The 25,783-nt window shown below is 39.5% G+C and overlaps 1 protein-coding gene across 11 annotated transcripts in view; it reads right to left on the reverse strand.

Annotated features, from left to right (window-relative positions):
- Window positions 1–25,783, reverse strand: part of EPB41L5 (erythrocyte membrane protein band 4.1 like 5) — a 221,259-nt gene that overhangs the window by 193,321 nt on the left and 2,155 nt on the right. For all 11 annotated transcript variants that reach the window (XR_007518074.1, XR_007518075.1, XR_007518078.1 and 8 more), the window contains exon 2: window positions 18,628–18,815. Coding sequence is in view for 7 of the 11 variants with exons in the window: in XM_049889155.1 (XP_049745112.1) it covers window positions 18,628–18,807 (180 nt within the window). In the remaining 4 variants the exon portion in view is untranslated. The remainder of the gene's footprint in view (window positions 1–18,627; window positions 18,816–25,783) is intronic.

Consider the following 25,783-nt stretch of genomic DNA (forward strand, 5'->3'; position numbering starts at 1 on the left):
TGGGCTTCCTGGTTGGTCAAAGACATCCATGCATATGGCAGGGTAGCACGCCCCTTTTGGGGACATAGAAGCTTCATTTCGGGAACCCTCCTAGAACTCACCCTATGCATCTCTTCATTTGTATTCTCTTTTCCTACAATAAATCCCAAATTCTTTGAGTTCTGTGAGTCATTCCAGAGAGTTATCAAACCCAAAGGAATAGTGAGAGCCAGCAGGTCAGAAGTGAGAGAGCCCAGGGAGGGCTCTCGAGTTTGCAGCTGGCATCCCGAAGGAGTAGAGGAAAACCCATGAATCTGTAGCCAGCAGGTCAGAAGTCAGGGTGTTGTGTGGACTCCCACACGTTGCCTGTCTGGCAGCCTGAAGGGCACTGTCCTTCTACCTTGTGAAATCTGACCTAGCTCCAGGTAGCTAGGATCCGTCGAAGAAGCGCAGCCTGTGTGAGAACTGAAAAGAAGTGGAAAAGTAGAGATATGACTGATGCTAATTATTATCCTCGTAATCTCACATTCTAGCAAGAAGAGAAAAACAAATAATATGCCAGTTAGTGGTAAAGGTTATACAGAACACGGTAAGGGAATAAAGGATGGGCAGTATTTAAGCAGGAAGGTCCTTCTGATAAGGTGACATGTGAAGAGAGACCGAATAAAGTAAGGGAGTGAAGTACATGACTACCCACAGAAATGTCTAAGGAAACTGCATCCCGGGCAGAGACACCGTCAAAGGCAAAGGCCCCGGGCAGGGTAAGCCCAGGTGGCGCCCCGGGCAGGGTAAGCCCAGGTGGCGCCCCGGGCAGGGTAAGCACAGGTGCCATATTCCAGACACAGCAAGCCCGGTGTGGCTAAAGCAGAGTGAAGAAGGAAAGCATGCTCAGTAATGTGACACCAGTTTGCAAAACACCATGAAAACAAACAAATATTTTAACATACTTGTTCTATCAACCTGATGGAAAGGGTAAACACGGACAAGTCGTTACTGGAAATAACGAGGAAACTGTCTGATTTTAAATCATACTTAATTTAACTAATTAAATGCCAAAGCATTGTTAACAAACTTCAGTAGAAAATACCAATTATACTGAAGTTTGCAATTGCCAGTCACCTAAAAGGTACACAAAATATTTCCAGACTACAGAAGGAAGCCACGGAAGTCTTCCGCTGCGTTCACTCATCTAGTACTAAACCTACACGCTTTCACTATGTTAGTCGCAAGCTACCTCTTAGAACGTTTCTAGAATCAATTTCACATTTCACCAAACTCTGTATTTGCTTCAAAAGCCAAAAGGAAGCATGGCTATAAAATGATTCTTGCCCTGATTCTGGCAAAGCATCATCACCGGCCTCTAAATCTGACAGTCGTGTTCTGAAAAAAGACAGACTGGGCTCTGCCAGCTGGACAGCTGCCACCTTAGAACAAAAAGCTTTTCAAGGTTATGTATTGACCCCTTAATACAAGCCAATTCTAGGCCAATCAATAGGGAACACAAGGCATCTGCAGGTTCAGAAAGTTAACAAATGGTCAGGCTAACAAAAATCTAACATCCCAAAACGGAATCTCTCAAAACATCTTAATCTGATTGTCAAGGACAGCAGGAATATTTTAAAATTTCATCTGGACTCCAGTCAGCAAGAGGAAGAACTATGCCATTTCATGAAATCATATCAGAGAAAAGAAAATATATTAACTGTAGTGTCTTGACTTCAGAAAGATTTCTGATTCTGACCCAGATACAATGCTATTACCGTATTTTCTCTCAAATAACACACCCACATAAATATTGCTCCCACACACATAATGCGCAGAGCACACCTAGGAAAATAACGTGCAAGAGGGTTGTGTGGTTGCCAAAAAATGTATAATGCGCGCATTGTTTCCCGCAAGCTGAAAGGCACTGGCTCGGTAACGTCGCTATGGGTGAGCGAACGCTTGACTCAATCATAACTAAAAAATGGCCCATTCTGACCTGTGTGTTACAGAGTACAACTGCTCCACAGGGTTTTCTTGGCTGTAATCTCTTATGGACTCAGGTAGCCAGGCCTTTACTCTGCACTGTCGCTGGGTGGGTTTGAACTACCAACGTTTAGGTTAGTAGTCAAGAGCAAACCGTTTGCACCACCAAGGGACCCAAGGAATTGTTTATTTTATTATGCACTTAACAGCATACTAGATGCTAGTTACATACATGAAGGAATATGCTTACACGTTTGCCCTCAAGCAATGACAGGTACACAGCTAAGGATAAATGTATACACAACTGATTTAAACACATTAAATGTAACTGCTATTCTGGCACTATAAACAAAATGCTCAAGAACTGAGAGAGAGTTGTTAATTCTGACTAAAAATACTGAAAACTTCAGAAATTATATTCGAAATTGAGCCCTGAAGGGTGAACAGAGCTCTGCCAGCCTAGGTAAAAGCAATAAGAACAAAAATATAAAGTCTTGGCAGTCTAGGGCGGGGTTGAGGAAAGAGACAAAGACTGGAGACAGGCAGCAGTCAGAATACAAAGGGGCAGAAGTCGTCGTCAACGTGATCTTTCTAAAATTACAAAGCAATGTCACTCTGCTCTTTAAAACCCTTTAACTATTCCTCATCTTCATCATCGTTAAGGTGCAAAGAGAGAATCTTTCCTAACTGGTCCCTGCCTGCTTACTCTTAGTCTTATCTCCTGTCACTCCACCGTTTTTACCCCTTGTAATTTCCCCAGCAAACTGTGCCTCTGAGCCTTGCCAAAATGAAGTTCTTTCTGCTTAGAATGTCCTTTACACCTCTGATGAACTCCTGACTCCAGCTTGTGAAGAATCGGTACATCTGTGTTGCCTTCCAGTCATCCTAGAGATAGTAAGTTCTTTCTCTGTACTGCCTTGTACCTACTGCTAGTTTGTGTAAAGCCTATACAAAGACATAGAGCTGTAAAATGGTCTGTCATGTTTGGCAACAGGAGGAGGATCCAGTATGGCATCAGGTGTGGAATATGGATGGGAGAGCCCTGAGTGCAGCGTCAATGTCTTATTTAATACTTTTGTATGCCATTTCTCCTCTGGAAGTGACCCAAGTAGAAAAGGAAAAGTGATAAAACAGAAACCACACAGCTCTGGCTCACTAAAAATTCACGTTTTAGCTGCATCAAGACCAAAACCATAATGACAAACCTGTAAAACTTTTTTTTATAGCATGGATGAATTTGGAGGACATTACGCTGAGTGAAATAAGTCAATCACAAAATGACAAACACTGTGTCACCACTATTATACAGTTACAACAAAAAGTTTAAAAAAAAGAAGACCAAACCAAACTCAGTGTCATCTAGTCAATTCTGACTCATGGTGACCCTACAGGACAGAGTAGAACGGGCACCACAGGACTTCCAAGGCAGTAAATCTTTACGGAAGCAGACTGCCACATCTTTCCCCAGGGGAACAGCTGTTGAGTTCCAACTGCTGACCTTTCAGTTAGCAGCCAAGCGCTTAATCACTGCGTCACTATGGCTCTTTCATCAAGACCTGCATTTCTAATACTTTTATCTGTTTTGTTTTTTCCTCTAACAAATTATTCCAGGTCATCACATCTTTCCAGCCCGACTTTACACTTCATAACCTCTTTTGCAAAGTTTAAGACATCAAGATACTGTCTTTTCAATCGGCCTTCCTTTTAGTCTCAGCAGATTGAAGGTATTCCTCCTAGAAAGTTCCTTCTCCCACCTCTACCTATGTGTATAAAATCAATTCCTGAGAAACCTTCTCCTACTTCTTCAAACAAACTCAAATCTCTTCCATCAACCATTACCTAGCTGCTGTATCATTTCTTTCCTTCCTTTTACTGCCAAATCTCATGGCAATCCTCCATGTTTCCTTCATGCACTTCCTCAAACTACTAACCAGTACATATCGAACAATGTGTAACAGACTATAACAGGTCTAGGAAAATACTGCCCCCGGTGACTCCTTTAACCCTCTATAACCTGTCTTCCAAACACATCATCCCACTGAAGCTCTTTTCTCTAATTCACTCTTTACCCCCTGCTCCAAGACAGCCAACTACCCATCCATGATCTTCCATACAACTGATAAGCACCCTCTCTGCCAGAGTTGGAGCAGTATTTGACTCAGTTCTACTCTTCAATCCCTCCCCCCACCATATCCATATACTAAGCACTCCTTTGCAATCTCACCATCACTACTAGGCTGCAGCCCGTCATCCTGTGCCTGCATTACTGTTGTGGATTGAACTGTGTCCCCCCAAAATATGTGTCAATTTGGTTAGGCCATGATTCCCAGTATTGTGTGCTTGTCCTCTGTTTTGTGATTGTAATTTCCTTATGTGTTGTAAATCCTAATCTCTCCTGTGGTTAATGAGGCAAGATTAGATTAAATTAAAGAAGATAAGGGTGGGATGTGACACCCTTAACTGAGGTCCCATTCCTGATCCAATGTAAAGGGAGTTTCCCTGGGGTGTGGCCTGCATCACCCTATATCTTACAAGAGATGAAAAGGAAGTGAGCAGAGAGCTGAGGACCTCATATCACCAAGAAAGCAGAGCAGGAGCAGAGCATATCCCTTGGACCCAGGGTTCCTGTGCAGAGAAGCTCCTAGACCAGGGGAAGACTGATAACAAGGACCTTCCTCTAGAGCTGACAGAGAAAGCCTTCCCCTGGAGCTGATTCCCTGAATTTGGATTTCTAGGCTACTCGGCCGTGAAACAATAAACTTCTGTTTGTTCAAGCCATCCACTTGTGGTATTTCTGTTACGGCAGCACCAAATGACTAACATAATTAATGCAGTAGTCTCCTAGCTTGTTTTTTTTCTGTAAAGAACCATGCACATCACCTCTAAATTAAACCTAAATGCTATTCTTATTATATTCCTTCACTACTAAAAAACCTTCAAAGGAATAAAACACAAATATACAAAAGTTCATTCATTCTTAATGATACTAAAAAAAAAATTATCAGTCACTTTGGGAGATTAAGGCATAGACTCATTATTCCGAAAACTGATAAAGAGTCATTATCCTGCCTTTCCTATACAAAGTATATTTCAAGGTAGCCAAACAGTCCATACTGGATAAACACAAGAATTCTAGCCCGTGCATGCAGGATTTTGAACTGCAGCCTCCCATGAAATAACGGATCTAGGCCAGCACTAGCTAAAACACAGATTCAGCAGGTCTTAGGTGGGAACTCCAATTCTGCATTTCTCACAAAATCTCCAGGGATCCTGGTGCTACTAGTCCTAGGATCATATCATACTTTGAGCAGTAAGGATATAGATGACAATAATCTAGCCAGTGATCATCAGTGACTGCAAAAGCCAGTGAATGGCTGATGAGAAACTGCACACAGGATGTCTGATTCCTTTGGCCACTCTAAAAACCACTGAAAGTGGAACAGACAGTATTTCCTGACAGGATGCACCAGGAAGTAAGTAGCATCACCAATTCCTGTCCCCTCCCCACAAAAAAAAAGGAACTTGAATCTACCCTAGATCAAGAGTCAGCAAACTTTTTCCACCTAAATGCCAGGCAGTAAATACTTTAGGCTTTGCAGGTCTGTGTAACTACCCGTCTGTCTCCACCACTGTAGGGGGAACACACAGGTCACAGGTAAATGAACAGGCATGGCTCTGCTCCAATAAAACTAGTGGATGTTCTAGATCTAATCATCAACCAACCTCGCTGTCACTGAGCTGATTCCAACTCATAGCAACCCTGTAAGACAGAGCAGAATTGCCCCAAAGTTTTCCAAGGTGCAGCTGGTGGATTCAAGCTACCCATCTTTTGGTTAGCAGCCAAGCTCTTAACCACTGCACCACTAGAGCGCCGATCTAACTACCAGTTTATAGGAAATATGGGGGAACAACACATTAAAAGACACATGAGGATACAGTCAGCCAAAACCCAAAAGTAAGAAATTCTACATGACAAATGATCCAGTTTCTTTAACAAAAAAATGGCAGGGGGAAAAAAGAAAAGTGGTTAATAGACTGAAAAGACTTTGGAGACATTATCGACCAAGCGTAACGGTGGGACACTGTCTGGCACAGATCAATAGTAAAAAGACATTTATGAGACAAAGAAATTTAAACACGGACTAATATTAGATAACATTAAGGAATTAGTTAATTTTTACTAGATGTGCTAACAGTACTGTTTAAGTTCTTACCTGCCAGAAATACAGATCTGTGAAATTACACGATGTCTGGGATTTACTTTCAAATATCTAAATCTAGCATGAGGGGAGGAGAGGAGACATAAAATAAGACTAGCAAAATGTTGATAACCAGCGATACTAGGTGATGGGTTCACAGGGTACTCTTCTTCTCCATAATACAGGAAATTGATACCAAGCTGACTGAAGTTCCTAGGCTGTATGGACAATTTACTTTTACATTCCCCTCAGTTAAAAGTATAATATTTTAAGAATAATAGATGTTGAATAACTGCCTAATGAATTCTGAATAAATTATTTTGTTCAAAACACCTTCAGTGGCTATTTATACAAAATTTTCAATAGCCTTCACATTATTAACAACTTTATGTATAACAGGATGAAACACTGCCTGGTCTGTGCCATATTCATGATCATTGGTGTGCTTGAGTCCGACAGAGCCTCCAGTCTGTGCTTATTTCTCACTGTCCTTTCAACGTGCAAGCCTCATTCTAGTGACACCAGCCTCCCTAGTTCCTGCTCTAGATTCAATGCTAAGCCCATGCGTGTGTACACACTGCCGCCTCACCCAGAAGCCCTCCTCCCTTCCCATTTACTTATTCAAACACCTTCAAATTTCATCTCCTCCCTAAATCCTTTCCTAATTATTGAGCAAACAGAAAGTGCTTATATGAAAAAAACAAAAAGGGAAAAGAAGAGAGAAGCAGGAAGCAACACTGGAAGTAATGCATGGTACTTTTATTTTGTGTGTGTGCGCGTGTGCGCGCGTTTTTTTTTTCTTTGAAGACCAAGAGAATGAGAAATCAAATGGAAAGGTAGTTAACATAAACGGAGAAAAATCATAGAAAATGTACACTAAAATAGCTTGACATAAAAAGGAACTAAGCAGTTGCTCATCCAAATATTAAGTGATTAGAATTTTAATTATAAATTGCATATAAAACCAAGGAAGATTATGTGTAGAAATTTAAAAACAGACATTCAGTATCAGATGCAGACCTACCCAAAACTGGTATTAAATAAAATGTATTAAAATAAGTTTTTAAGAATATTCCTTACAGGAAAATGCAAATTACAGAAGAGTATATAAAAATATGATGAAAAATATTTAAATGGGCAACTATATATATTACACAAGTCTTCAGCATTTACATCAGCAAAAACAAATATAAAAATACATTCTCCTGATTAATTAATGAAATACTTACTCATTAATTTAAAACTTAGGACACGCAAAGTTTTACAAGACAGGCTGTTTACTAAACATTACTAAGCTCTTAAACCAATCAAGAGTTTACTGTGGCACTTCCAAAAAGACACTAAAAAGCCAGACAGTTGAAATTTTCCCTTATCATGATAAAGGAAATTTCAGTTAGAACTGATTCATTTAATTTAATTTCAGTTGATTCTGTTGTGATATTGCCCAACTCGTTTCTTATTCAGGTCACATGCCTCATCTCCTGTTTTTCTTTTGTCAGTCTGACCAGTGGTTTATCAATTTTGTTAATCTTTTCACAGAATCAGCTTTTGGTCTTGTTAACTCTTTCAATTGGTTTTCTGTTCTCTATTTCATTTAATTCTGCTCTAATTTTTATTATTTGCTTTCTTCTAGTGCCTGAGGGTTCGTTTTCTTGCTCTCTTTGTATTTGTTCAAGTTGTAGGGATAATCCTTTGATTTTGGTCCTTTCTTTTTGGATGTGTGCATTCATTGCTATAAATTGACCTACAAGAGACACACATAAGACTTACAGGCAGAAATGAACTAAAGCTCAAAGGATGGAAAAAAATATATATCAAGCAAATAATCAAAAAAGAGCAGGAGTACCAATACTAATATCTGACAAAATAGACGTTAAAGTTAAATCCACCACAAAAGGATAAGGAAGGACACACTACATAATGATTAAAGGGACAATACACCAGGAGGTTATTACCATATTAAATATTTACGAACCCAATGGCAGGGCTTCAAGATACACAAAACTCCGACAACATTGAAAAGCAAGATACTCAGCTCCACAGTAATACCAGAAGACTTCAACACGTGACTTACAGTGACGGACAGAACATCCAGAAAGAAGCTCAATAAAGACATGGAAGATCTACCATAAACCAACCTGACCTCACAGACATATACAGAACACTCCACCCAACAGTAGACAAGTATACTTTCTTTTCCAACGCACATGGAACATTCTCTAACATAGACCACATATTAGGTCATAAAGCAATCCTTAAGAGAATACAAAACATCAAAATGATACAAAGCATCTTCTCTGACCATACAGCCATAAAGCTAGAAATCAATAACAGAAAAAGTACGGAAAAGAAATCAAACACATGAAAACTGAACAACAACTTGTTCAAAAACGACTGGATTATCGATGAAATGAAGAATGGAGTAAAGAAATTCATAGAATCCAATGAAAATGAAAATACTTCCTATCAGAATCTTTGGTACAAAGCTAAAGCAGTGCTCCGACATCAATTTACAGCAATAAATGCACACATCCAAAAAGAAAGGACCAAAATCAAAGGATTATCCCTACAACTTGAACAAATACAAAGAGAGCAAGAAAACGAACCCTCAGGCACTAGAAGAAAGCAAATAATAAAAATTAGAGCAGAATTAAATGAAATAGAGAACAGAAAACCAATTGAAAGAGTTAACAAGACCAAAAGCTGATTCTGTGAAAAGATTAACAAAATTGATAAACCACTGGTCAGACTGACAAAAGAAAAACAGGAGATGAGGCATGTGACCTGAATAAGAAACGAGTTGGGCAATATCACAACAGAATCAACTGAAATTAAAGAATCAGATTACTATGAAAAACTGTACTGTAACAAATTTGAAAACCTAGAATAAATGAGCAAGTTTCTAGAAACACACTACCTACTTAAACTAACACAGAAGTAGAACAACTGAATATACCCGTAACAAAAGAAGTGACTGAAAAGGTAATTAAAAAACTCCCAACCAAAAAAAAAGCCCTGGCCCTGACAGCTTCACTGGAGAATTCTACCAAACTTTCAGAGAAGGGCTAACACCATTACTGCTAAAAGTGGCTCAGAGCATAGAAAAGGATGAAATACTCCCAAACTCATTCTATGAAGCCAGCATTTCCCTGACACCAAAATCACATAGACACCACAAAAAAAGAAAGCTACAGACCTATATCCCTCATGAACTTCGATGCAAAAATCGTCAACAAAATTCTAGCCAATAGAATTTTACAACATATCAAAAAAATAATTCACCATGACCAAGTGGGATTCATACTTGGTATGCAGGGATGGTTCACCATCAGAAAAACAATCAATGTAATCCATCACATAAATAAAAGACAAGAACCACATGATCTTATCAATTGATACAGAAAAGGCATGTGACAAACTCCAACACCAATTCATCATAAAAACTCTTAGCAAAATAGGAAGAGAAGGAAAATGCCTCACATGATAAAGGGCATTTATACAAAGCCAACAGCCGACATCATCCTAAATGGAGAGAGTCTGAAAGCATTCCCCTTGAGAACAGGAACCAAACAAGGGTGCCCTTTATCACCACTCTTATTCAACATTGTGCTGGAGGTCCTAGCCAGAGAAATTGGCTAGGTAAAGAAATGAAGCGTATCCAAGTTGGCAAAGAAGAAGTAAAAGTATTTCTATTTGCATATGACATGATCTTATACATAGAAAACCCTAAAGAATCCTCAAGAAAAATACTGAAACTAATAAAAGAGTTCAACAGAGTATCAGGATACAGGATAAACATACATAAATCAGTTGGATTCCTCTATGCCAACAAACAGAACTTTGAATATGAAATCACCAAATCAATACCATTTATAACAGCCCCCAAGAAGATACTTAAGAATGAATCTAACCAGGGATGTGAAAAACCTGTACAAAGAAAACAAGACACTACTGCAAGAAACCAAAAGAGACCTACATAAGTGGAAAAACGTACCTTGCTCATGGATAGGAAGCCTTAACATTGTAAAAATGTCTATTCTACTCACAGCGATCTATAGATACAATGCAATCCTGATCCATTTTTCAATGAGATGGAGAAACAAACCACCAACTTCATATGGAAGGGGAAGAGGCCCCAGACAAGTAAAGCATTACTGAAAAAGAAGAACAAAGTGGGAGGCCTCACACTACCTGATTTTAGAGCCTACTCTACAGCCACAGTAATGAAAACAGCCTGGTACTGGTACAACAACAGATACATACACCAGTATAACAGAATTGAGAATCCAGATATAAATCCATCCACATATGAGCAGCTGCTGTTTGATAAAGGTCCAAAGTCAGTTATATGGGGAAAAGACAGTCTCTAACAAGTGGTGCTGGTATAACTGGATATCTATCTGCAAAAAAAGGAAACAAGACCTATACCTCACACCATACACAAAAACTAACTCAAAATGGATCAAAGACCTAAATATGAAATCTAAAGCGATAAAGATCATGGAAGAAAAAATAGGGACAATGCTAGGAGCCCTAATACATGGCATAAACAGTAAACAAAACATAACAGTGCACAAACACCTGAAAAGAAATTAGATAACTGGAAGCTCCTAAAAATCAAACACCTATGTTCATCCAAAGACTTCAGCAGATTAAAAAGATTATCTACAGACTGGGAAGAACTTTTTGGCTACAACAATTCCGATCTGCATCTGATCTCTAAAATCTACCTAATACTGCAAAAACTCAACAACAAAAACACAAATAACCCAATTAAAAAATGGGCAAAGGATATGAACAGACACTTCACCAAAAAAGACATTCAGGCAGCTAAGAGATACAGTAGGAAATGCTCACAATCAACAGCTATTAGAAAGATGCAAATTGCAACTACCATGAAACACTAATAAATGTTGGAGAGGTTGTGGAGAGACTGGAACACTAATACACTGCTGGTGGGAATGTAAAATGGTACAGCCACTTTGGAAATCAATTTGGCGCTTCCTTAAAAAGCTAGAAATAGAACTACCATACGACACAGCAATCCCACTCCTTGGAATATACCCTAAAGATATAAGAGCTTTCACACGAACAGATACATGCACACCCATGTTCACTGCAGCACTGTTTACAGTAGCAAAAAGATGGAAGCAACCAAGGTGCCCATCAACAGATGAATGGATAAATAAATTATGGTATATTCACACAATGGAATACTACCGTAACAATTAAGAACGATGAATCTGTGAAACATTTCATAACATGGGGCAATGGAGAAGGCATTATGCTGAGTGAAATCAGTCAGTTGCAAAAGGACAAATATTGTATGAGACCACTATTATAAGAACTCTGGACAAAGTTTAAACACAGAAGAAAATATCTTTTGATGGTTACGAGGGTGGGGAGGGAGGGAGAGGAATATTCACTAACTAGATAATAGACAGAAACCCTGGTGGTGTAGTGGTTAAGAGCTACTGCTGCTAACCATAAAGCTGGGCAGTTCAAATCCACCAGGTGCTCCTTGGAAACTCTATGGAGTAGTTCTACTCTGTCCTATACAGTCGCTATGAGTCAGAATTGACTCGACGGCAGTGGGCTTGATTTTTTTTTTGTTTAGATAGCAGACAAAATTTTTTTTAGACGAAGGGAAGGGCAATACCTAATACAGGAATAGTCAGTACAACTGGGCTAAACCAAAAGCAAAAAAGTTTTCTGAATACAAACAAAAGCTTTGAAGGCCAGAGTAGCAGGGATGGGGGCCTGGAGACTATGGTTTCTGGGGACATCTGGGTCAATTGGCATAACAAAATGTATTAAGAAAACATTCTGCATTCCACTTTGGCGAAAGGTGTCTGGGGTCTTAAATGCTAGCAAGCGACCATCTAAGCTGCATAAATTGGTCTCAACCCACCTGGAGCAAAGGAGAATGAAGAACACCAAAGACACAAGGTAAATATGAGCCTGAGAGACAGAAAGGGCCACATAAACCAGAGACTACATCAGCCTGGGACAGGAAGAACTAGATGGTGCCTAGCTACCACCAATCACTGCCCTGACAGGGGACACAACAGAGAATCCCTGATGGAGCAGGAGAACAGTAGGATGCAGATCTTAAATTCTCATGAAAGACCAGGCTTAATGGTCTGACTGAGACTGGGGGGACCCTGACGGTCATGGTCCCGGACCCTTTGATAGTCCAAGATTGGAAACATTCCCCAAACCAACTCTACAGACAGGGATTGACCTGTACGATAAGATAGACAATGATCCTGATGAGCAGTAAACTCCGTGGTTCAAGTAGACTCCTGTCTGGAGGTGAGATGAAAAGGCAGAGGGGGACAGGAACTGGTTGAACAGACATGGAGAATACAGGGTAGAGAGGAGGGATGTGCTGCCTCACTGGGAAGAGCACCTAGGAGTACACAGCAAAATGTGTATGTGTAAAAGAGACCGACTTCATTTGTAAACTTTCGCTTAAAGCACAATAAATAAAAATAAAGCTAGATTACTAACTCTAAGGTTTCACCTGTAGAGCTGAAAAGGCAATTGTTCTAGTCCCACAAAGAGTCTAAGCTAAAACTCTGGCTGCTTCACTGCAGTTGTTCCCATGAGAGGCCAGCTAGCATTTCTGGATGTGATCAAGCATCACAAACACCCTACCGAGCACAGGAAGCATAAGAAACCATTCTGGACCAGTCACTAGACATTTGTTCTCCTACTTTAAAACCTAGTGTTTCTTCTCCTCCATGGTACACTGCCTTTTTAAAAAGCTTCTTTACAAATTCTACTCTCCTGCTATCAGCCTCTCCATCAACAACCCTGAGATGTCATATTTCAAACATTAGGTAATGAGAAATTTCTTTCCAGTCTCTTACACAGCCACCCCCGGCTTTCACCACAGTATCTAATGATATTTTAATGGAACAATACACAAAACTCTTAAGACATTTATCAAATAAGAAAAAAACATGAAAACTATCTTCACAAAGTATCACATATCGGAATGTCTGGCACACCATCAAAAAGCCCTTACAGGAAGAAAATTCAGATGCCTTCAAGTTTTCCAGAAGCAAGTGCCCTAAAAATTTCCAGCCTAATATACAATGACATCAAAGCAAAGAATACAGAATCTCTGACTAATTTTATATTTCAATACTTATTTTAAATTGTTAAATTAATCAGAATATTCATGGAAACAAACTATCCAATTCCTTAATCTCTCGCCCTATGAGTTTAAGGCATTCTAGAGCTTTTCCAGCCACCTACTGTAGCAATGTAGGCTATCATTTGCACAGAGACATTGAGACGCTTTATACTGAATGTCATATAAAAGAGTGTGTGCTGAAAACGTCTGCAGAGAGGGAAAACACCGAAGAATACCCAATGTACTTTACATCAAATCACGTATAACATACTTCGTAGTTATTAAGTCTTAGAATGTAAAACAAAGACGTGAGAAAAGACTGTTATTGTGTGCCATCAAGTGGATTCCAACTCATAGGGGCCCTACAGGACAGAGTTGAACTGCCACATAGCGTTTTCTAGGCTGTAATCTCTACGGGAGCAGATCACCAGGTCTGCTGGGTTTGAACCACTGACTTTTTGGATAGCGATTGAGTGCTTAACCACTGCACCGCCAGGGTCCAAAGATTCAGTATTAGTAAATAGCTCAGAAAAACACTCAAATTCCCCCAACCCAGAGAGCTTAAAAAAAAAAAGCCTGTAAGGATACACTAACCGCTTTTAAACATATTGGAATGTTTTACCCTGTGAATTATGATTACGCATCTGTAGCTGCAAAAAAAAGTACCCAAATTCAGATATACAGCCTGTCTTAAAATAAAGATTACAGTGTATGAAAAACCTACAATGCAAACTACTCTGAGACTAAAGAGGCAGGTAGTCAAATCTGATGGCTATGAAGAAAGTCCTTTTTCTCACTTCATTTCACTCATTTGTGCAAGGACACCAAGCTGTGGTGGAAGTACCTGTTTTGTTTTGAGGAAAATGAAAGGAGTTTTGAAAAACACAGTAAAGTATAAAGAATTAAAATGCTTACAGTACAGACATAAGTACTGTTATCATTCTCACAGATTCTCATTTGCTTTAATAATTGCTCAACAAGAATTATGAGAAATCCACTAGACTACACTACATCCTGCCATCATGAAGAACACAAATAGGGGCCAAGATGGCAGAATACTCAGACATTTCCTTCTGTTCCTCTTATAACAAAGACCCAAAATACAAGTGAATCCGTTATATACGACACTCTAGGAACCCTAATCATCAAAGACAAAGCTGAAAAACCGAACTGAGTAGTGAAGGGGAGAACAGACAAGTCAAAATCAGTGGAAAAGCACCTATATCGCGAGATCGCCAGCGCCCTTCTACCTGAGTCTGCACAGCACTGACATAAGCAGCCACATTTAAAGACAAGTCCCACCACATCAGGTGCAGCAAATTTGCACACACCTCCAGAACCAAGTAGGAGTGCCATCAGACCCGCACAAGTTAAGTGCAAGCTTCTAACCTACCGCGCAGGGGCAAAATAATGCCTCTCCCTCCCAGATTTTCACAGAGGAAAAGCGCTTCCTATCCCTCATCCAGCCCCCTGCCCCACTCCACTCCAACACCAGTCCTGCTGTATTAAAAAATGCCACTCTTCCCAAGCTGGGAACTCAGGGCTCTCCACTCCCATACCAGTTCCATGGCCACTTTGCCCAGCCACTGGCATAAGGGGTCCACAGGCCTGCAGCGGCCTTCACCCCTGCCCAGACCTGTGTGAGCAGACTCAACACCGTACATTCTCATTAGCAAAAAACAGCAGGGCATAAAACTGAAGCCCATTTTCAACTGCAGCAGCCAAGGGGGAGCTGCAGCACATTTATGACATTCGATACCACCCTGCCCATTAAGCAAGGCCCTCACCCACCCACACTGGGAGCCTGAGTGCTAGCAGTACCACCTACGACAGGGGTCTGAGAGTAAGAGATGCCTCCGAGTCCCTCCAGACAACAGCACCAGGTACCCAAGGACCCCCTGCAATAGCCCCAACCCCACTACACGCTCTAGGGGAGAGGCACACCCTCCACCCAGGCACCCAGGGGCAGCCATCAGCCCCCTGCCTTGCCCCATACATAGCTCCCTACTGCAGCCAGATACCTGTGCCTCCTCCAAACACCCCTATGCAGCCCTGCCAATCCTGGACTGTGAGAGTCTGCACCACACACTTGGTGACTGACAACCTGGACACCTGTGCCGCACCCCTACAAGAAAAGAGAATAGACTCCTGGGCTCACACACCTAGTCGCCACTCTGACCAACTGGAGGCAGGACATGAGAGCTTCAAAGATGCCAACGGGCAAAGTAGCTCACATGCCCAGCCTTCTTGGGCATATCAAAACAAAACAAAAAGTTAGGACACAGTAAACAAACATACCATAAATAAATATTATAACTTACTGATGCCTCAGAGACAACAGTCAATATCAAATCACATAAAGAAGCAGGTCAAGATGGCTTCAGCAAGAGACCAAAATAGAGAAACTGGAAACCTTCTGGAGGAAGGTAAGGTAATGGAACTACCCAAGAAAGAATTCAAAAAACAAATATACAGAGCTCTCCAAGAGATCACGAAGGCGATCAGGCAAAACTCAGACCAAGCCAAGAACACACAGAGAAAGCAATAGAGGAATTCAGGAAAAAAATACAAGAACAAAACGACAAAGTTAACAGAGCGATAATCATACAAAGACAGCACCTAGAAATCCAAGAGATTAACTATAAAATTTCAGACTTCGACAACTCAATAGAAGGTCATAGGAGAACTGAAACAATGGAAATCAGAATTAGTGAGACTGAAAATAAATCCCTTGACACCAATTTATTTGAGGAAAAATCAGAAAAAAGACTTTATAAAAATGAAGAAAGTCTAAGAATTATGTGGGCCGCTATCAAGAGGAAAAACCTATGAGATCGGAGTACCAGAACAGGGAAGGATAACAGAAAACAGAGAATTGTTGAAGATTTGCTGGCAGAACACTTCCCTGATATCATGAAAGACATGAAGATATCTATCTAAGAAGCTCAACGAACCCCATACATGCTACACCCCAAAATAAAGTCACCAAGACATATCATAATCAAACTTGCCAAAACCAAGGACAAAGAAAGAATCCTGAGAGCAGCTTGAGAGCAGCTAGGGATAACAAAAAGTCACCTACAAAGGAGAATCTGTAAGACTAAACTCTGATTACTCAGCAGAAACCATGCAGGCAGGAAGGCAATGGAATGACATATACAAAGCCTTGAAGGAAAGAAACGGCCAGCCAAGAATTATAAATCCAGCAAAACTGACTCTCAAATAGGATGGCGAAACTAGGACATTTCCAGATAAACACAAATTAAGGGAATTTGTAAAAACCAAGCCAAAATTACAAGAAATATTAAAGGGAGACCTCAGGTTAGAGAACAACAATATCGGACCACAATCCAAGACTAGAACACAGGACAGATCAACCAGTTATCAACCCAGATAGGGAATTCAAGAAAACAAATCAAAGCTAAAAGAGTGAAAGTAGGGAACCACAGACATCAATACATAAACGATGACAAAGTCAAAAAAAAAAGAAGGAGGGAATAGACAGTATAGTCAAAGAATTTCCAAATGGAGAGGGCAGTAAAGCAGTATCAAGCAATAAAAGATTGGTTTAAACTTAGAAAGACTCATCAAAAACAAAATCAACAATAATGAAAAAGATAAAAAGAAAATACGTAAAGAAAAACAACTCAGCACAGAAAATTAAGTGGAACAAAGAAACCATCAACACCACAAAAAATGACAGCAGTAAACTCACACCTATCAATAATTACACTGAATATAAATGGCCTAAATGCACCAATAAAGAGACAAAGAGTGGCAGAATAGATTTAAAAAAAAAAAAAGATCCATCTATACGCTGCCTACAAGAGACACACCTTAGACACAAAGACACAAACTAAAACTCAAATGATGGAAAAAATATATCAAGCAAATAACTACCAAAAAGGGAGCAGGAGTGGCAATATTAATCTCCAACAAAACAGACTTTAAAATAAAATTCACCACAAAAGATAAGGAAGGATACTATATAATTAAAGGTTCAATACACCAGGAGGACATAACTATAATAAATACATACACAGCCAATGACAGGGTTCTAAAATACATAAAACAAACTCTAACAGCACTGAAAAGAGAGACAGACAGCTCCACAATAAAAGTAGGAGATTTCAACACACCGCTTTTGGTAATGACAGAACATCTATAAAGAAACTCAACAAAGGTACAGAAGAGCTAAGTGGCACATTCAAGCAACCAACTTGACCTCACAGACATATACAGAACACTCTACCCAACAGCAGCAAAGTATACATACTTTTCCAACGCACATGGAACATTCTCCAGAACAGACTACATATTAGGCCACAAAGCAAGCCTCAAGAGAATCCAAAACATCAAAGTATTACAAAGCATCTTTTCTGACCATAATGCCATAAAAGTAGAAATAACAGGAAAAACAACTCAAATACATGGAAACTGAATAACACCTTGCTTAAAAATTACCGGGTTATCAAAGAAATCAAAGATGGAATAAAGAAATTCAAAGAATCAAATGAGACTGAAAACACATCTTACCAAAACCTCTGGGACATGGCTAAAGCAGTGTGCAGAGGTCAATTTATAGCAATAAATGCACACATCCAAAGAGAAGGCCCAAAATCAAACCATTAACCCTACAACTCGATCAAATAAAAAGAGAGCAAAAGAAGCCCTCAGACAACAGAAGAAAGGAAATAATAAAGATTAGAGCAAAAATAAAATAAAGAACAGAAAAACAACTGAAAGAATCAACAAAGACTAAAAGTTGGCTCTCTGAAAAGATCAACAAAATTGACAAACTAAAAAGAAAAACAGGAACAAAAGGAAATAACTCGAATATGAAATGAGATGGGTGATATGACAATAGACCCAACTGAAATAAAAAAGGTCATAACAGAAACTACAAAAAATTGTACTCCAACAAATTTGAAAACCTAGAGGAAATGGACAAATTTCTAGAAATACACCGCCTACCTAAACTAACACAAACCGAGGTAGAAAGACTAAATAAACCCATAACAAAAAGAAAAGACTGAAGAGGTAATTAAAAAATTCCTAACATGAAGAACACAAATAAACACACACACAAAAAAAGATTCATGCCAGTAACTGCTCTATCATTTAAATGTTTCAAGTGATTGCCACTAAATTCAGAGAGGAATACTATCATTCCAGGCATTTTTGGTCAAAGGTTACTGGATCCATGTACCTGTATGTTACACTGCCTGCCCTGTACTACCCCATATTACCTAGTACATCCAGGAAGTTATCAGTAGAGAGCTCAAAGAAAGACAGTGATCTCACACAGAATTTGCAAGTTCACCAAACCCTACATACCGGCAAGTCCACACTAACATCAGTACCATCCAGAAGGGACACCCGACATGTGATGATGGACTTAGAATCTCCAGCTGCAGGAATGTGTGTGGCAGCTCGTTGGGCTTCTCGAAGTCGTTGCTTCTCAGCATGCTTACGCATTGACCGACGCCCAAGGGTTCTACGGAAGAAGCTCAGCATTTCTGTCACTACAAAATCAGAGAGAAAAAGATGACATCAGGAAAAAGGCTCCTCAAAACCTGCAGTCACACAAAAGGTATTTAGTAAAGTCCAGTGGACAGTAGTTGTTATTAGAAAGGGCTCCCAATCAAGTAAATTTGAAAAAAATAATTTAAACTGGCTACTTTAGTTCAGGGCTTCCTAACCACCCCCCCCCCAAAACCAAACCAATTGTCGTCAAGTTGATTCTGACTGAAAGCAACCCTAAAGGACAGAGGGGAACCGCCCCATAGGTTTCCAAGGAAGAGCTGGTGAATTCGAACTGCTGACCTTTTGGTTAGAAGCTGAGCTCTTTAACCACTCACTACGCCACCAGGGATCCCAGGGCTTCCTGAAGCCTTTTATATATAAGACAGAGCTAAGGCTTGCAGTTTTTCTAAAGTTACTGGACTATATTTACAAGGAGCTTATCTATCAGGAGACAGCAATGCTTACGGAAGTTCATCAGGTCTTCTGGATAAGTGAGTGATATATACAATAGCTGTATAGCCCTACAAACATTAGGAGACAATGCCAAACACTGGAGTATCCTTTGATGATCACAACAATCCAGAGAAGTTCCCTTTCTTTTTTGAACTCATAAAAAAAAAAAACTCATTTCAGCTAAAATAAATACAACTGAATTAATAAAATTTAACTGAATATTCTATCTGTTACATAGAGATTTTAAATTACTACTTAAATGGCTCCTTATAATGTCAAATTACTTCGATGTTACGTGTTTCCTCATCTCTATTAAGAACATGAAGGTTAGTGAAAACAGTTAAAACAGGTATTCAAACCCATGGCTGTTCAGTCGATTCCGACTCAATAGTGGTTATTTAAAAATACGGCACACTAAGACAGAAACACCTCTGAGTTAATGTGTTCAATTTACACAACTAGGAAAATTTAAGAACACATACTAAACGAATAACAATTATTAACTCCAGAAAAAAAACAAGTTGTGCAGAAAAGAGAAAGTAATCACCGTATACTACATGACTCAGCTGCTATTAATTTAAATAGCCATACTACTATAACACCGAATATTGACCTAACCACAGAGTAACTATAACTGAGAAGAGGTATATGATGGGGCAGGCAGTGAGGGCATGGAAAAAAGAGCTTATTCCTCATCTTCCCCAGTAGGAATCCAACAGATAAATCCTAACACTAAAAACAAGAACTAGCAATAACATTAAGTGTAGGGTTACATAACCAATTACTGTAATTGCTGTAACCTGTATACCTATAAAAAGCTGAACTGGCAAAAGTTGTGATAGATACAGTTACAACAACAATGAAAGAGTAGGTGGTGAGGCTGCTTATGTACAACCAAACACCTTGCGGGATCTGGTTCCTTGGTTTGGAGGTTCAGGTTCATGATTTCATGGAACATCGCAGTTAACTGGCGTAATAACAGGTTTAGTGCTTCTATTCTACCTAGTTCAGTACATAGTCTCTGGGATCTTAAAAGCTCACAGTGGCCATCTAAGACTCAACAACTGGTCTCTACTCCTTGGGAGCAACACAGGAGGGACAGTCAGGAACAGGAGGAGGGTACAGAATATGTGGCTAATTGCCTTCATGAACAACTGCCTCATTTGCATGAGACAAGAAGAACTGGATGGTGCCTGGCTACCGTGAATAAACATTTTGATCAAAGATTCCACAGAAAAATCCTGATCAAAAGGGGGAATATGCAGAACAGAATTTCCAACTGTCACAGACTCTAGACTTTCTGGAGCCATGGAGGGTGGATGAACCCCTGAAATTCTTGCCCTGAGATAATCTTGAAACCTTAAACCAAAAATATCTCCTGAAGTCATCTTGAAACCGAACGACAGTTTAGCTTAACTAGTGAAAAAAGCCTACCTCCAACATTATGCTCTTTTAATAACTATATATGGGATCAAATTGACAACAGCAGCTAGAAAGATTAGACAGGAATCTTGGAGGCAGTGCATTTATATTCATGGGGGAGAACAATTCAGAAAAGGAGGGTGAGAACGGTTGCAGAACTTGAAGTATATGGACGCGTAGAGGAAAAAAAAGAAGTAGCAATAAGAGAGCATATTACTTAAAAGTTGAAAGTTGCTACTCTAGGGAAGCAGCAGAGGGGATTCAGGAGAGTGCTGTTTTCCAAAAGAAGCCTCCAGATTACATGACTCCTTCGATAAGACAGATTTATAAACTTGATAAAAATAAAAGTTAATTTTAAAATAAACAAATACCACAATAACAAAAAAAAACCATTACCATCGAGTCAATTCCAACACATAGCAGCCTTATAAGACAGAGCATAACTGCCTCATGGGGTTTCCAAGGAGTGGCTGGTGGATTCAAACCACCGACCTTTTTTGGTTAGCTGCCCTAGCTCTTAACCACTGTGCCACCAGGGCACCAATACCACAATTAAAAAAAAAAAAAACCCCATTGCTGCCAAGTCACTTCCGACTCACAGCAACCCTACAGGACACAGTAGAACTGCCCCACAGAGTTTCCAAGGAGCACCTGGTGAATACGAACTGCCGGCCTTTTGGTCACCAGCAGCCGTGGCACTCAACCACTATGCCATGCTTAAAAAAAAAAAAAAGCTTAGTGAATATAAATGGAGGATTATTATACACATTTACGAGTATGGATATTCCCGCATAATTAGGTAGACTGGCAAAGCCATGATACTTGTCATCTGTACATTTATCTGCGTAAATCTCACAAAAATACCTAAAATTTCAGATAACTTTTCAGTTCACAACACACCCATAGGTTAACATCTGGCCCCAGTCTCTCTGCAGGTTCATTTACAGCCAATGCTCCCTTTGCAGCTTGCTACCCAGTCTCACTTCAGCTGCCTAAGTAAGATCACACTTGCTATCCCAGACATCTAAAGCCTTTATAAGAGAATCCCTACTCATTCTTAACTCCACTAATATCTGCCCTGAGAAACATTCTCTGATAGCCAGAGTTAACCACTCCTATCATATTTCCACTAAACCTTGAAATTACCTATCATCTGCTTCACTAATCAGATCTATTCGAATTAATCATTTACCTGTCTGTCCTTCATTGTAAGCACTTTTATGTCATGATCTGGACTTCTGAATATCCAGCCACCTAAAACCCAGAACCCAGTGCCGCACCTAGCATGTCTCATAATCAAGTACAACATATGCTTAGTGAATAATCTTATTTGGTCCTCAGAAAAACACCCTATTTTATTTTGATATGTAAACTAAGGGTTAGAGAAATTAAACCGCTGGTCAAGTCCATTATTGGTAAAACCAAACCCGCTGCCGTCGAGTCTGTTTGGACTCACAGCAACCCTACAGGACAGGGGAGAACTGCCCCATAGTGTTTCCAAGGAGCGACTAACCCAGTGCCGTCAAGTCGATTCTGACTCATAGTGACCCTATAGGACAGAGTAGAACTGCCCCACAGTGTTTCCAAGGAGCGCCTGGCGGCTAACCGAAAGGTTGGCAGTTTGAATTCACTAGTCCAAGGAGCGACTAGTGAATTCAAACTGCCAACCTTTTGGTTAGCAGCCAAGCTCTTAACCACTGCTCCACCAGGGCTCCAAATGGTGAGAAGAGGTGTTTGAATTCTGATATTCTGACTCCCATTCTTGGTCCCTGTCCAACTACATCACAGAACCACTCATGCAAAAGTTGCATTTTAAAGATCAAAAAGAAAGGATAAAAGATCACAGCTAAAAAGAGGCTGGACAAAAATATAAACACAAAAACATACACGATAAATTTCTGTTTTTTTAAACTTAATTCAGCTTACTCAACAAACAAATCGCAAGGGTAAACAGGAGATGGAATCTACAAAAAAAAAAAAAGACTTAAAATATCTATCAACCAATCACAACGTGTGGACCTATTTTGGATTCTGGTTCAAACAAACTGTTTTTTAAAATAGTTGTCAGATGTTGTCACTGGGGGCAAGCTGGTAAAAGGTACATGGGAGCCCTCTGTACTATTTTTGTAACCTCTGTGTAAGTCCAGGAAACCCGCGTGCTGTAGTGGTTAAAGTGCTACGGCCGCTAACCAAAAGGTCGGCAGTTCAAATTCACCAGGCACTCCCTGAAAACTCTATGGGGAGTTCGATTCTGTCCTACAGGGTCGCTATGAACGGCAACGAGGTTGGTTTTTTTTTTTTTGGTTATGTAAGTCTAAACTTATTTCAAAAAAAAAAAGAGATTACATCTCTTGTCATACTGTAGTTTACAAGAAGCTGTGCAAACCAGCTGACTCTTTAAACTAGGTACATTTGTAAACTTGATAAAAACAAATGCTGAAATATTAAAATAAACAGATACAACCAATTTAAAAAATAACTAACTCTACAGGTATAAACTGAGGATTATCTCATTTTACAAGTATGCCTACTCCTATGTAATTAGGTAAATTGGCAAGGCCATGACCCTTCTTTTAAATTTCCCAAAGAAATCAATAAATTACACACACACACATTTGAAACTGACTGGATTGTTTACAATAACCAAGAAATTAGTGCTACCTTTCTTTCATATACAATAGTAGTACTGAAGTTATATTTTAAAAGAGTCCTTATCTTTCAGATACACACTGAAATATTTACAGAAGCAATGATGTGATATCCAGTATTTGCATCAAAATAATACAAGGAAAGGAATTAAGTGGGGATAGAGATAAAAGAACATTGGCCAGGTAACTGGTCAATAACTGTTGAAACTGGGTGATGGGTACCTGCAGCTTCCTTATACTCTTTTCATTTTTTGTGTCTGTTGAATTTTTCCATAATAAAAAGTTTTTTTTGTTGTTGTTTTTAAAAAGAGATTCTATTTTCAAAATGTGCAACAAATCTGTAGTCCCTAGGAAGCAAATGAATTATAAAGCAATTTTTCCTGATTCCCACCATATACTGATATTTTAAAAACAAACTCACAGCTTTCTTCCAGATTTACAACTTCAATAACTATATATTTTGAACTATAAAACCCAGCGCCACAAATAGCAAGTTCTTTTTACAAAAATATGAAAGAGCACCTTACATGAAAATAGATTTCAGATGGACTAAAGATTTAATGTGGGAAAAAAAGGAGAAAATACTTGAAGGAAACATACTTAAATAGTATATTAGAATGAAAGGTTTTTAAACAGCTTTGTGGGAAAAGTATATATTTTTTGAAAGATTAATACCCAATTTAATAAAAAACCATTACAAATCCTTAAAATAACTGAATAGAAAAAAACAGTCACGTTATGAAGAAACAAGTCTGAGAAGACGATAAAAGTAATGATAATATTCATAAAAAGATTTTTGACTCAACAGGAACCAAGGAAATCCAAATTAAAATAAGATCTCATTTGTCATAAAATACCATTCATCATTTAAAAGACTCAAGATAACCAGTGTTGAAAACAGGACTTCCAACAGGTTCTTCCCAGCTGAGTCATGGCCAAGGAAACAAAACCAGAACAGACTCGAATTCTTTCAGTTGGAGTGAGCCGGGCCGTAGCCCTGCTAAAAGCCTGATTTCCCTCTGAGAAAACACGGGCAGTGTACGTATTGCATAGCAACCACATCTCTTGCCCCGTCAGATTTGGAGCAGAGTCCGAAACAGCAGTGTCTCCCTCAAAGATGACGGCCGACTATGGCTTCCAATGTGTGTTGCTCTCCACAGTCCCTGCCTATAATCCAGTCTCATGCATCAGGTTCCCGAAAGAGCTCACGATTCCTCTTTTGAGTCTCCTACTACAGGGTTTCGACCTGTAATTTTTCCCGTCCCAGTTATCATTTCAGATTACCCAAATTGTAAATATTCGAGTCTGTTCCGGTTTCGCTCTGTCGCCCATGACTCAACCAGTTCAAAGCCCTGGTTGAAAAGGAAATTGGAAAAACAATCACTCTCATACACTGTCCTCTTTGAAGGAGGATTTGACCACATTATCAAAAATTCAGCAATTACTATTTCTGGTAGCCTATCCTGAAGAAATACTAATACATGTGTTCCAAGTTGCTCCAACAAGTATTTTCAGGGCATAGTTAACTTTAAAAAATTTTAAATATGCCCATCAACAAGAGAGTGGTTAAACAGCATAGTACGTACAATGGCACACACCACAGCTGTTTAAACAGGTGATTTAAAGACAGACAACAATTTTAAGAGAAAAAAATCAAATCACAAAAAAATATATATTATCCACACTGGGATGGGGAAAAGTAAATATATACGTATGTACTTACATGGACACACTTACATATCTACTCATACACAAAGGCAAGGGGCTAAATGCAAACCATTAAGGTTATCTCTGGAGGAGGTAATGGGGGAGTACTTAAGTCTTCTGTAGTAAGAATAAATTAATGTGCCGTGTAAGTTTAAAAAACGTGTTTGTTTTTTTTTTTTTTATTGTGCTGTGGGCGAAAGTTTACAGCTCAAGTTAGATTCTCATACAAAGATTTATACGCACATTGTTATGCGACCCTAGTTGCTATCCCTGTAATATGACAACACACTCCCCCTTCCCACCTAGGATTTCCCATGTCCATTCAACGAGTTCGTGTCCCTTTCTGCCTTCTCATCACGCCTCCAGACAGGAGCTGCCCACAGTCTCATGTAACTCCTCAGCAGTATCATTTTATGTCTGGTAGTCTAGTCTAATCTTTGAAGAGCGGGCTTCGGAACGGTTTTAGTTTTGGGTTAACCGAGAGCGCAGAGCCATGTCGTCTGGGGTTCCTCTAGTCTCAGACCATTAAGTCTGGTCTTTTTATGAGAATTTGAGTTCTGCACCCCACTTTTCTCCTGCATCATCAGGGACTCTGAAAACATACACTGTTTTAAAAACTTTTTTAAAATGTTTCCCCATATTCACTCTTCCCCATCCCCCAATTCCATCCTGCTTGCTGTAGCAAGTGGATTTTTGTTCCCAGTATAAAGCCTTCAGTGGCTTCCAAAACCCCAGGC

This window comes from Elephas maximus, chromosome 6, assembly GCF_024166365.1.
Source record: "Elephas maximus indicus isolate mEleMax1 chromosome 6, mEleMax1 primary haplotype, whole genome shotgun sequence".
Classification (NCBI taxonomy): Eukaryota; Metazoa; Chordata; class Mammalia; order Proboscidea; family Elephantidae; genus Elephas; species Elephas maximus.